The 13,341-nt window shown below is 56.3% G+C and overlaps 1 protein-coding gene across 1 annotated transcript in view; it reads left to right on the top strand.

Annotated features, from left to right (window-relative positions):
- Window positions 1-5,698, top strand: part of CELSR3 (cadherin EGF LAG seven-pass G-type receptor 3) — a 66,535-nt gene extending 60,837 nt beyond the window's left edge. Inside the window, exons 30-36 of the mRNA XM_054035539.1 lie at window positions 724-860; window positions 1,365-1,471; window positions 1,967-2,119; window positions 2,600-2,800; window positions 3,444-4,188; window positions 4,267-4,563; window positions 5,266-5,698. Of these exons, the coding sequence (XP_053891514.1) occupies window positions 724-860; window positions 1,365-1,471; window positions 1,967-2,119; window positions 2,600-2,800; window positions 3,444-4,188; window positions 4,267-4,563; window positions 5,266-5,293 (1,668 nt within the window). The 3' untranslated portion in view covers window positions 5,294-5,698. The remainder of the gene's footprint in view (window positions 1-723; window positions 861-1,364; window positions 1,472-1,966; window positions 2,120-2,599; window positions 2,801-3,443; window positions 4,189-4,266; window positions 4,564-5,265) is intronic.
- The last annotated feature ends 7,643 nt before the right edge of the window (window positions 5,699-13,341 follow it).

Here is a 13,341-nt window from a genome sequence, read left to right as displayed (position 1 = left end):
CTGGCTGCCGGCCGCCATGCTGCGCCCCCCCTTGCTCCTTCGGCCACGGCTTCCAGCCGCCTTGCTGCGACCCCCACTCGCTCGGCCTCCTCCAGCCGCGCCTGCCACCCCGGCCCATTGGCTGCGGGCTGCGCTGCGGGCTGCCCTGCTGCGCCCCCCCCCCCCCTCGCTCCTCCGGCTGCGGCTGCTGGCCGCACTGCGGGCCGCCCTGTTACGCCCCCCCTCGCTCCTCTGGCCGCGCCACCCCCTTCCCATGGCTCCTCTGGCCGTGCTGCCCACCCTTGCTTGCAGGAGGTCAGTGCCAGTTCGGCAGGCGCGCCGCTTTTTGAAAACGTGCTGAGGGGAAACAGCTGCAACCTATGCTACTGGCCCACCGTCCCCACCGAGCATGCAGGTTAACTGGTCCTTGCTATCCTGCTCCAGGAGGTCAGTGGGAAAGACCACAGCCAGACAGCCACTCTGTGGCCAGGTCCTAGCCCCACAGCTCATGTCTGAATTCATGTACTGTCATGTCCCTGGGAGCCCTGTGCCCCAAGGGGAGGCTGGTGGAACCCTCGCCAGTGAATGAAGAGAACCCCTTCGCGGTGCTTGAGACTGGAAACTCCTGAACGGACACAGGCCACCCCCGCCCTTTACAGTGTTGGGCTGGGGCAGGGAGAGAATCTCGAGACCCAGCTGCTGCAGTCTTTCTAACAGATTCTCCATGTGTCTCTTCCTCGCCAGGGCCCCAACGCCTATAATAACACAGCCCTGTTTGAGGAGAGCGGCCTCATTCGCATCACCCTGGGGGCCTCCACCATCTCCTCAGTCAGCAGCGTGCGCTCAGCCCGCACCCATTCCAGCCAGAGGGGCTACCTCAGGTAGGAAGCAGCCAGAGTGGGAGGCATCTGGCTGGCCGCTGGCCCACACGGCCACAGCTGAGAAACTACAGACGTGGAGCGGGATGGGAGTGGGGCCCACCATGGAATGGGGAGGCCATTGCCTTCTTCTGGAGAATGCAGGTGTCACCTCCTGGCCCTTCTGGACAATTGCTACCTATGCCGCCTCTGCTATGACCTTCAATCCTGAGACTCCACGCACAGCTCTGCTCTCTTACATCACTCCTGACCCACTACAGCCCCCTGCTACTCCAGTCCTGAGCTCTCCACACCTCTGCCGGTGCCCCCACTCCTGCCCTGCAGCATTCCTTGCTGTTCCAGTCCCTTCCCCGCCCCGCCCCAGGGCTCTGCCCATGTGTTGACCTCTCTGCCAGGCACAGATATGATATGGGAGGTGAGAGGCGAGCACTCCGTTACTCCAGGACAGGGACAGATGCTGCCAGGTGAGGAATTGGGGTCTGAGCGTTTTTGCCGTGTGTGTTTCAGAGAGAACGTGATGGCGCGTCAGGGCTCAGCCCTGGATCACAGCCTGCTCGGTCACACCGGCCCCACGGACCTCGATGTGGCCATGTTTCACCGTGATGCAGGGGGAGGTAAGGCTGAGACCCAGCCCGCTAGCCCCTGGGACCTGCCTGTGGACGTGAGAAGGCTCAGTGCTGCCCTAGCAAGTGGCATTTCCCACATTAGTGAGCAGCCTTTGAGGTGATAGTTTCTTGCAGCACCTTTGCACACTGAGCACCTCCCACTCCCAGTAGCCTCACTCCGACTCCTGAGTACGCTCAGCCTGAGGGGAGGAGGGAGTGCCCAGGGTCACTGAACAGTGCCCCCCTTGGGCCAATTAGTTTCCCAGGGTGAAAACAACAGCACAGGCCCCTCAGGGGGCTGAGGCCCTGGCCTGGGCTGGGCAATGTCCAAACACAGGGTCTGTGTTTTGTGCCAGAGGAGTGCTAGACTGGGGGATATAACCCTGGGACGCTAGCAGGCAAAACCCAGAAACCAAGATTCCTTCCCTCCCTGCCCTGCTCAAAAGCCATCCGATTGCCCCCATCCCCACCACTTCCGCCCTGCATGTGCCCTGACAGACCAAGACTCTGACTCAGACAGTGACCTCTCCCTGGATGAGGAGCGCAGCCTTTCCATCCCGTCATCGGAAAGCGAGGAGAACGTACGCCTCCGGAGCCGGTTCCAGCGTCAGTTCAAACGGGCAGCGCACAGCGAGCGGCTCCTCACCAACCCCACCAGCACCACTCCCAAAGGCAAGTACCATGCGAGAGCCCTGTCACAGGCTGGGGGCCCGCCTGGGAGCCACCATGGCTGCCTGGGTCTAAGCAGTTTGGGAGGGAGGGAGCTTACGGGGACCAAGCTGAAGGTCTCCTCCCACAGGGTGTGTTTCTGATGTAGCTGCTGTCTGATGGGATGCAAGGCCTCCCAAAGGCAAAGCGCTGCTTGGGGGGTCCTGGGAGCAGTCCCTGTTGGCAGGGAGGGGTTAGTACCACCTGGAGATGTGGTGACTCCAGCAGAGGCAGGGAAATCGCCTCATCCCTCCCATCTGCTGGTTCTGCTCCTGAAAGCCCCACAGCACGTTACTGGTGGTCAAGCAGCCCTTGGGACTTTATCCCAGTGAGTGTCATGGCAGGCCCTGCTCTGTTCACAGCTGGGAACAACTCTGATTCCTCTCCCCTCACCCCACCCCCCCGATATGTTGCACTGTTCTTCTCCAGATGTGGATGGCAATGACCTGATGTCCTATTGGCCAGCGCTGGGCGAATGTGAGGTTCACCCCTGCTCTCTGCAGAAATGGGGGTCTGAGCGGAAGCTGGGCTTTGACATCAACAAGGATGCTGCCAACAACAACCAGCCAGATCTGGCCCTGACCAGCGGGGATGAGAACTCCCTCACCCAGACCCAGCGCCAGAGGAAAGGTAACTAGACTCAGAGGAGCCAGCCTAGTTCTCCCTGGGTGGGCACATATCCAGCTGCCAGCCGGCACAGTGTCCCACTGGCTGCACCCCCAGAGTCTCCCCATTCCCCTGCCTGGCATGCCCAGCATCTCCCTGACAGTGCTAGGCTGGCCATCCACCCATAGTCAGAAAGTGGGGCGAGAGCCTGACAGGCTCAGAGAGAGAGAACGTGTAAGGAATGGAGACAAGGGGGAAATTTCCCTTGGCTCAACTAGAGCTATAACTTCCCCTACGTGTTGCCGAGGGACAGAATGGGAAGTAGTCTTGGTAATGTCCCCTCTGCTGTTTTAAGCCAAGAGTGGCGCACTCTTACAGGCAAGCCATTCACAGGAGTGGCTTCTCCTCATGTCTAGTAAACTGGGACATGCATCCATTGTGGAGGTGAGGTAGTGCTGGGCCACGGGGTGTTGTGATTTTGAAAGCTTTGCAACATGCAAACAGAGGTGGCGGTTTCCTCCATCCTGGGGTGATCTTGGGGAGGGGCAGGGCTGCCCAAGCTGCCAAGCCAAGTTCTTTGTCCTTGCTTTCTTGCAGATAGTGAGGAGAGTTGTTTGCACTGTCACAGAAATTCTCTTCACTTTCTACTTTGTTTCTGTCTGCACAGGGATTTTGAAGAATCGCCTCCAGTACCCTCCAGCTCTGCAAGGCTTACCATCCGTTGGCAGAATGACCAACGAGCTTTCCTGGTACAAAACATCCACCCTGGGTCACAGGGCTGTTCCTGCTGCCTCTTATGGCAGAATCTACTCTGGTGCAGGTAGCCTCTCTCAGCCAGCGAGCCGGTATTCTTCCCGGGAGCAACTCGACATGCTGATGAGAAGGCAGATGTCCAGAGAACAGCTGAGCAGGAACGACGCGGGGGAATACTTGGAAGCTGTACGCAGCAGGCATGGGTCCAGGGAGGAACTGGACACCATTCTCAACAGGCCTGGATCAAGGGAGCAATTGGACACTATCCCTAGTAGGCATGGGTCTAGAGAAGACTTAGATACATTAGCTTCCAAGCCTGATAAGAAAGATCATGGGAATACACTACCGAGGAAGCAGGGTTCTAGAGACCATCTAGATACTTTACCCAGTCGATTTGGGTCAAGAGAACTACTAGACTGTGGGCCAGTCAGAGAGGTCTCTAGAGAGTGGCTCAATACTTTGCCTAACAGGCAAGTATCTAGAGATCGAATGGACACTTTACTAAGTCGAGACATTTCTCGAGAACAATTGGACCTGCTTTCAGGACGACAGCCTTCAAGGGACCAGCTAGCGTTAGCTAGACAAACTTCAAGAGAGCAGTTGGACTTTTTATCCAGAAGATCTAATTCCAGAGAGCATCTGGATACAGTGCCTAGTAGGCAGCCATCACGGGAAAATCTGGAGTTTCTTTCTAGAAGACAGCCATCCAGAGAAAATCTAGAACCACTTTCTAGAAGGCTTCCTTCTAGAGAAAATCTAGAACCTCTGTCTAGGAGACAGCCTTCTAGGGAAAATCTGGAAGCAATCCCTAGCCGACATCCTTCCACTGAGCAATTAGATATCCTTTCTTCTATCCTTGCTTCTTTTAATTCTTCTGTCCTGTCCTCTGTGCAATCCTCCAGTACTCCCTCTGGCCCACAGACCACAGCAACTCCTTCTGCTGTGCAGACTTCCTCAACGCCCTCTGTGCTGTGCCCGTCGCCACCTCTCTCTGCTACATCCCACAGTATCTCTGAGCTATCGCCAGATTCAGAGTAAGTATTTCTCCTTCTCCAGGGCAGCTTTCAGGTCAGTCCAGTCCATGCTGTGAGATAGCCAGAGGATAGTTTGTATCTTCTAGCCACTTAGTTTCCAAACAAACGAAAGAGCAACCGAGTATTACCACCTGGAGTATGGGATCTGAAAGCACAAAGCCTCCTGGTGAAACGGGATCAACCCCCATAGGATGAAACTAGGCCCTAAAAGTACTTACTGGTTGTGACGCTCTGTAGGACCCCGTCACACTGGTGCAATGGCTGGAAGTGCTAACATCGCTAAAGGGGCAGCTGTTCCACGGGGCACCCATGCTCCTCTGGGGCTCAGCATCCGTCCCGGCACACCTGCCGGGTACTGACGGAGGGGAAGTGGCTCTGAGCTATGCTTTTTAGAATGCATGGCAGGGTACAGGTCTGTCTGTTGCCTTCAGCTGTACATGGCACAAGCACTTGGGTGAATGGGTATGGACAAGGGAAAAGATCTGTATTCTGTTTCTTATATGTGCCTGGCCTGGTCATTGTTCTGGGAGCCACAGCCAGACCCTGCCCTCATCGTTAGCATTATTTATTGCACCAGGAGGTGAGCATGATGCTTTCCCAAGCCCCTGGCCAAGCAAGGAGAGCCCAGGGAGCGTCACTTGGGCCTGGGGAGTAAGGCCCAGAGGCTACATTTGTTAATTTTGTTTCCTTTTCCCCGAGAAGAATAACGAGAAGTGAAGGTCATTCCTGAGGGGCCCGAGCTGCGGCGAGAGCGAAGGAAGAAGCAGGGACGATCACCTGGCCAGACACTTTCAGCAGAGGTTTGGAGTCCCTGGGTGCCAGGCGCCTACAAGGAAAGAACTGATGATGGTGGTCAGAGGCCCAAATCCACCCCGCCCTCCCCACCCATTGGTTCTGGAGAACTTGTGGGGGGGAGAGGTAGGCAAACCATCTCTGGGAGGAAAGGGTCTCAGGTACCTCTGCACCAGAATGGAGCTGCACTGACCAATCGCCTGCTCAACAGGGCACCCCCAGAGGAGGGGAGAAGTACTACACCGTGAGCAAACCCAGGCTGGTGCCGCTGGTTACATATCAAAAGCAAACAGACCGAAATCTTCCTTTCTGAACCATTTCTACACTGTGTGTGTGTGTGTGTGTGTGTGTGTGAGAGAGAGAGAGAGAGAGAGAGAGGGTGGGGTGGGGGTGGCCGCAGGAGATGGGGCAGGGGAGGGTTTTATACATTTTGTATCTTTGTAATCAGAGAGAAGAGAATTTCTATGGTTATTTTTACGGAATGTTCTGTTCCCGTTGCTGTGATGCTGACAGTGTTTGTCTTGACAGCGACTCCCAGCTGTGACTAGAGGAGCTGCTGCTGGCCTTTCCACAGTGGGGCTGTGCCTGTGGAAGCCCAGATCCCAGTGAGCGGCTTTCTCCAGGCTTTCCTTTGTGTTGTGTCCTGACCTGCAGTAGTCCCTGCTCTTCCGGCCCCGGTGCCTCCACAGCCCTGCCAACACCCCTGTCATGCTGCTCCCAGGGCCAGTCCCACTCTCTCCCAGCATCCTTGATTTTCAAGTCCTGCATATACTGTAGCTCATCAATGCATTTCAGTTCTCAGGAGAAGTCTTCTATTGTCTGAGTGCTGAGCAGAGGCTGCCAGTTGTGCCCAGCTGGACCGAGGTTTTGTGCCGGGTAGAAGCCCATGTTTGTGTTAGAGCTGTGTTGTGCCATTGCTCGAAACAGGGGCAGAGTGGGAAACCTGCTGAGTTCATAGGGTTAGAACACAGGAAGGCAAAGCTGATCTGTGAGATCTCCTGCCGAGTGAAACAAGCCTCTGAGAAGCCTTCCAAAGCAGCCTACACTCTGGGCCTCTCCCCGAGTGTCCATCTCCAAAGGCCCGAGTCCCCAGCAGGCCCCTCTCAGCAGGGAGGACGGAGGAGAACACTGATTTTTTTAGCCACCATCACATGTGCAGTGTCCTCTTTTTTCCCTCGTATTAACTGGCGCAAACCCCCTCCCTCCTCACGTCCCCAGGAGCCTCAGAGTTAGAGGCTGGCTCAGGGAGAGAGGATAGACACCACTCTCCATAGGAGCTAGACCTGGGTGCTCTGCAGGGTAGTGGGGAGATTTCTCCTGTGCTGTCTCCAAGAGTGGGCAATTCCCCAAGCCCCAGGTTAGCACCAAGTGGCCCAAGGGGAGGAGCTCTGAGATGGTCCCAGCCAGCCAGGGAGCATGGCTGGAGGGCACTGGCCAGGGCACCATTGTTGCAATAGAGGAGCAGCCTCTTATCTCCATTTTACACGCCAGTCCCTAGCACATAGGAGCCAGCATCTCCCTTGGCCTGTGCTGCAGGCTGCGCTTCTGTCAGGCGCAGATTCCAGTAATTGGGTCGTAGTGAGCCTATACCCAGGCCGCTCCATGTGCATGTCCACACATGTGCACCCCTCTCCGCCGACCCAACGCTCCCCTGGCAGCAGTGACAGCTGCCCTGTCTGCTGCAAAGGCCCACAGCTCAGAATGGCCTGAATGTCGAGAGGGAGAGAGCAGCTGTTTTCAACACACTGTAGTTTGACATTTAAGCCACCCTGATGGCTAATCCTTCCTCCCCACATCAAAGGGGCTGGGGACTTTGATTATCCCAAGGAGTCCCTCATGAGCCCTGTCATTTTATATGCTGGATTTGTGCTTATTGAACCCGACATGAAAATGGAAGTAAAAGAAAGTTTGCCGACCCCCCCTCCCCCAGCCCTCTTTAACTGGTGTACTGCTGCTGTTTTCCCCAGAGGCACAGGCATTACCTCCCCCTGCCATGGGCGACAGCCTGTGCCTGGCTATACCCTCTCAACCACCAATGCAGTCCATTTTGATTGTCAAAAGCAACGTGTTTGCTAAAGTGAGTGTGGGGTGTTATCTGTGTCTCTCTCCAGGCTGCAGCCCTCAGTGGCCTCGTGTGTCTTGCTCTGGTTATCACCCACTTACAGAGTAATGACACCCTATTTACTGCCTTATTACCATAAAACACTAGCGTAATGTTGACTCAAATTATGTAATGTTTACACAAGGAAAGTTTTTCCAGTGATTGTGCAAACAGGATGGAAGGTGGTTTGCATCCTCTGAGATCTGGCCGCCCTGGCGCTGCCCATGCCACCACCAGCAGGAGCCTTGGAAATGTTAATGGTGATTAAAAACTGTATTCTCAAATACGCTCCACGGTTGGCAGCTAGTGCAAAGGGCCTCGTGACCTTCCAGCCTGCGGCGTGAGCAAAGTGTGCGCAGGTGGAGGAGAACCTCTGCCTTGGAAGCGATTGATCAAATCTGCCTCGCGGCCCGGGTCTGACGTGAGCAAGGCCCTTTAGGAGTGGAGGAAACTCCCCGCACCCGCCCAGGTTGTATTGCCCACCGCAGCATTGCAGCTCACGCATTCACTCTCCTCGACTGGCCGTGGAGACTAGGGCAGTGTGCTGCAGCCCCCCCAGAGATGGGCGGGTGGGCAAGAGGGTTACACATACCTACTTGTTTACAGAAATGAAGCTCTAACGTGCAGTGGAGCAGAAAGCACAGGCCACAATATTGGCCTTCTGTCTTGAAAGAGCAGGTTCTGACAACGCTGGGGAATGCAGACTCCCCATCTGTGCTGGTCACCCTGTGGCACCTTCTCAGCGCCATGTTCCTTTCAGGAAAGATCTTGTTTACACTGTTTTTTCAGGCTGTATATAACCAGGACCTAGAGCTCTGTTTGTTACACTGATTTCTACAACTGCATCTTTCTTCAAATGCTGTTTGTACCTTCCATCCTGTTGTGAGTCCATGGGGATCTGTGCTACTTCTTATCACCAAAAAGCTGGTTGGGTTGGCTTGTAATTAGGTTGTGAATGGAACGCGATTTTCGGTGGAATTGTTTTTCTGGAGGGGTTGGTTGGATGAATGGTTTGTTTACACTCAAGGAGCATTAGTTCAATGAGGGATGGCTGTGGGAGATCACAACTCTGTGTTCAGGAGAGGCAGGTGCCAATATAGCTCTGGGCTGGCGCTAGCTGATATGGGCGGGGCCGTTTGATTCTGAGACCACAGCCATTAACCCTTAGAACGCTGCTGCTTTCCAGCCTGCCACCCAAGTGAACGCTGGTGGAGAGCTATATCGGCACCCTCCGAAAGCTCCCCGGGAAACATCCATGCAGAGCTTTCCACGCTGGCTGCACTGCTGAGTGAACACAGCCCCCGTCTTCAGCCCTGTCCAACACTAGCCAGCTTGCGACTTTGGGGAGAAGGGCAAGATCCTGCTCAGGCCCGCAGGTGCCTCCCTCTGACTCTTTGTAGATGACAGGAATTCACACAACTGCCAAATGGAGAGCTAGTGACATGTGCCAAAAAAAAAAAAAGAGAGAGAGAGAGAGCAGCAACGATATTAGCCTTGTGCCAGGCCTTGCTGGCCTTTCCTGTGCCACTACAACCTGCTGCCTTGCAGCTCAGAATGTTCTGGGGTGGGGAGACCCCCTCCATCTTTGGAAGCTGTGCTTAGCTCGTGACTCTGCGGATTGTACTGCTGTGGCCTCGGCTGTGGAGCGCATCCTCTGGGGGGTTGGTTGTCTCCTCTCCTTTGCCCAGTTTGTTGGCAGGGAGTGGAGAGGCCCACGGGCTCCGTCCCTGGCCGTGTAAAATTGTACCATGAAAGCCCCAGATTTGAAAATAAAATTCTATAAAACAGTCCTAGGCTCCCTCCTGCGTCTCTCTCTGCTCCGGAGTTCAGTTCGTTCCGTCGCTATAGCCACCTACAGCACAGGAGCTCAGCGCGCTGCAGACTGTCCACAAACAGCACCGTTGTGACCAGCCTTATCCTGCGTGGAGGGCAGCAGCATACTGAACACTGGAGGGGGGAAGGGGAAAATTTAAGCAAGGATGCGGGTGGGAGAGCCCAGCTCTGGAGAAATGCCCCAGGCTCTTTAATAACAGTGCAGAGGAGATGGGCACATAGGGTTGAAGGTCTGACCCAAAAGACCCATGTACCATACAGTGCATGGACCTCAGCTAATCTCCCTGGGGAGCAGGGAGGGCTGAGCTGCCACTCTGACCAGCTGGCATAGAGTCTCAGCCCCACTTAAAAGGGCACCATGCAAAAGAAGGGCGGGTGGGAGCGAGAGAGCTTCTGAGTCTGCCTGTGAGTGGGAGGGGATGAGACAGATGGGGATGTACAGGCACTGGTGTGTGAAAAGGGGAAAACAGGGGGCACTGGGAGTAGGAGATGTTTGGAGTAATAGCTAAGAGCCCAGCAGTTAATTAGAAAGCTGACACTGCAGACTCCTACAGTGCTAGGGCCATATAAATACCTACAGTCCAGCGGGGCTCATCCAGACCCCACAGCCAAACACCCCAGCACGTAGCAGAGACAGACTCCAAGCCCAAGCTAAAGTTGGTAGGCAGAGGCAGCCCAGCCCCCTTGCGAGATGAATTCAACTGCAGGAGCAGGGCAGGCACTCCCCAAAACTCCCCCACCCAGCTCCCTAGTGCCAAGGCACACAGCCCATGAATCATTTTCTGGGAGCCTTAAGTCAGCAGAACTGTCCTTGGCTGAGCAGGGATCCTGCAGGCAGGACGTGTTCCCAGCAAGCTGGGGGACAATTCCCCCTTTCCACGGGGCACTCAAGCTGGGTGGGTGCATGAGATGTGGGACGATATGCTTTTATCCCTACAGCAAGCGCAAGCTCCTTGTAACGACCAGCCCCACACAGCCACGTGGGAGCTATGTGATTCCAGCATCGCCAGCCTGTAGCTGGAGAATAGCTTCTCCCTGCACAAGGACAGGTGGCCACAGAGACCCGGGGGAGTCTCCCATCAGTTTTCTCTTTTCTAGGTCTCCTCATTTGTTGTTCTAGTGCATGTGAAAGTGAGGGCCGAGAGCACTGGCCAGGCCAGGACAGCCTAGGCAGGCTCTGCACTGCACCTCAGCCCTGCTGTGCTTCCCCCAACCCCCATCCAGCTCAACCACTGCCCCAGGCTCCTCACCTGCAGCCCTCTGCTACTCCACTCCTAGGCCCTCCACGCAGCCCTGCCCAGGCCCCTTTAGCCTGACCTGCAGCACAGAGCCTCCGGCACTGCGAGGGTCTGCTCTGGGGTGAGGGGCCCATACCAGTAAGGGAGGCTTAGTGTGTGATTGTGGGCCAATTCCTGCACCTGGCTCTTTGTGCCACCACGTTCCCCCGGAACCAAGGGGTGTAAAATGCTCCTCTGAGCGGGCAGCATTTCGCACTCACAAGGCCCTGCTGTGAGCGACTCCAGCAGCCACTAGCCAGAGGAAGCCTCAAGAGTTGAACACATTTGTAGTGACGCGTGGGTACAAATAATATCAGATGGTTCAAAGCGGCGGCTTCTCAAAAACCAAGGGGTCAGCTCTGTGCCAGGCGAGCAGCACCGTTGCTAAGCCACAGTCCACTGATAGCAGGAGATCGATACGTGCTTACAAGCTTGAGATCATGCCTGAGCCCTGTCCGACAGCCCCTCCCTCTCCTGCCGGCACTCCTACACCAGAGCCTGTTCTCCAAGGGATAGGAGAAAGAGCGGGGCCAGGAGAAAGCCACGAAATTGAGCGCAAAGGTTACGGTAGACCGCCACTAGATTAGACACCTGCCTCTCCTTTATTACTGAAAAAAGGGCCTTTCCCGGAGCACCCTTTGCCGGGTTTGGCTAGCTGGGGTTTGAGTCTTCACTCCACACTGCGTTGCAGCGTCAGGAGTAACCCCAGTGAAGCCAGCAGTTACCCCAGGTACAATCTGTGTAGTAGGGAGGAGAATTAGGCCCACTGGGTCAATGTAAACAATTTCTAAGAGCTGTGATCTCTAAATTCCTTACTAAGTTATCTGGGTTCTGAGCTCCCCTCCCCCAAGGCCTCCTCATGTATTTCAGTCCAGCCCTGCAGCCCTCTGGTTAGGCCCTGGGAAGGGTGGCTGTCCCCTTTAAAAGAAGCAGGTCTAGTTCCCCTGTGCCAGAGCCGGTACTCCCAATTGGGCCAATAAAGATGGCAGGGTAGCACCTGGGCCTATCAAGGAGGCTCAGCAGGTGAGGTAGTTCCTGGGGGAAGGTTGAAGGCAGGTGATGAGTACAAGGGTTGGCTGTGATCTCCCGAAGCTGGGGAGCTAGGGTTAGAGAGGGTTGAAGGCAGTACAGGGTCTGCTGAGCCAGCACTGAAGAGGGGAGTAACAGAGCGGGAGGAAGGGGTTGCCGTGGTGAGCTAGCAGCCTGCTATGGGCCAGGGGGTGGGGCAGAGCTAGGCCAGGCCTACTTTCTGGCCTGCCTGGGGTGGGAGGTTAATGGAACAGGGGCAGTGCTGGATGCGCCCCGGTGAGGATGAACTCCCAGCTGAAAGAGCTAGGGTGGCTGTACTGGCAGGGCAGGAGGGGACAGAAGAGCAGCCCAGATGTGGAAGCTGCCTGAGTGTTGTCCATGCTTTGCTTGCTGACTTGATGACGGGGCCTCTTAAGGACTGCATGCCCTGGAAGTGAGACGTGGACTACGTTATGGAACTCCTGGATAGGGTGACCAGGTGTCTGGGTTTTTACCAGAACCCCCGGTCGAAAAGGGATCCCGGCATCTCCGGTCAGCGCTGCTGACTGAGCCGTTGACTGTCTGGTTGGCAGTGCTATGCAGTGGGGCTGGCAGGCTCCCTGCTAGCCTCCGCGCTGCATGGCTCCTGGGAAGCAGCCGGTATGTTTGTCCCCCATCCGGCTCCTACACCTAGGTCAAGGGTGAGGCACCTACAGCCCGTGGACCAGATCTGGCCCATGGTTTAATTTTATCTGGCCTGTGGGGCTGGAGCCGTGAGAGCCCCCGTTGCGGGGAGCAGAAGCCCTGACTCTTCCGCTCCCCCACTCCTCCCCAGTGGAGGCTGGAGCCACAAGTGCCAACTCACCCTGTTTTTTTTTTTCTGTGGGTCAATGGCCCGTGACAGGAAAAAGGTTTCCTCCCAGAGCCCGCACCCCCAGCCAGAGCTGTCACTTCCCCCCCATGCACCCCTGCCCCAGCCCAGAGCCCCCTCCCACACTCCAAACCCCTTGGACCCAGCCTGTTGCCCCCTCCTGCACCCCAAATCCCTCATCCCTGGCCCCACATCAGGGCCCTCACCCCCCCTACACATCCCAAATGCCTGCTCCAGCCTGGAGCCCCCTCCTGCACCCTGACTCGCTCATTTATGGCCCCACCCTGGAACCTGCACCCCCAGCCCAGAGCCTGTACCTCTTCCCTGGCCCCACCCCAGAGCCCTCACTCCTTCTCGCATCCCAACCCACTGCCTCAGCCTGGCGCTCCCTCCCACACTCTGAACTCTTCATTTCTGGCCCCACCCCAGAGCCTGCACCCCCAGTGGAAAATAAGCAAGTAAGTGAGGGGGGAGAGAGCGAGCGACAGAGGGAGGGGAGATGGTGTGAGTAGGGGTGGGGCCTCAGGGCAGGGGCGGGGCAAGAGTGTTCCATTTTGTGTGAGTGAAAAGTTAGCCACCCTACTCCTGGATGGATGATTTGCACTAGGGTTAGTAATACACTGGCCCGGAGGAGGGGGATTTGTGAGGCAAGGGAGCCTGGCATGGAGTCCTTAGGGACCCAAAAGAGGTGGGGTCGTAACAGCAGCATGAGGGCGCTCAGCTGGAAGGGGGCCCAGAAGGGCCAGGAGGGAATTGTTCACAGGCCCCTACATGCAGCTTTACTCGTGTCCCTGCCATGTGAGCTGCAGCCCCTGCTGCTTCAGTCCTGGGCCCCTACACAAAGCTCTGCCATTGCCCCTCAATCCTGGCCTGCGGCCCCCTACTAAGCCAGGCCT

The sequence above is a fragment of the Malaclemys terrapin genome, chromosome 7 (assembly GCF_027887155.1).
Source record: "Malaclemys terrapin pileata isolate rMalTer1 chromosome 7, rMalTer1.hap1, whole genome shotgun sequence".
Taxonomy (NCBI): domain Eukaryota; kingdom Metazoa; phylum Chordata; order Testudines; family Emydidae; genus Malaclemys; species Malaclemys terrapin.
The sequence above is the reverse complement of the archived record's forward strand: the minus strand, read 5'-3'. Positions and strand labels throughout refer to the sequence as shown.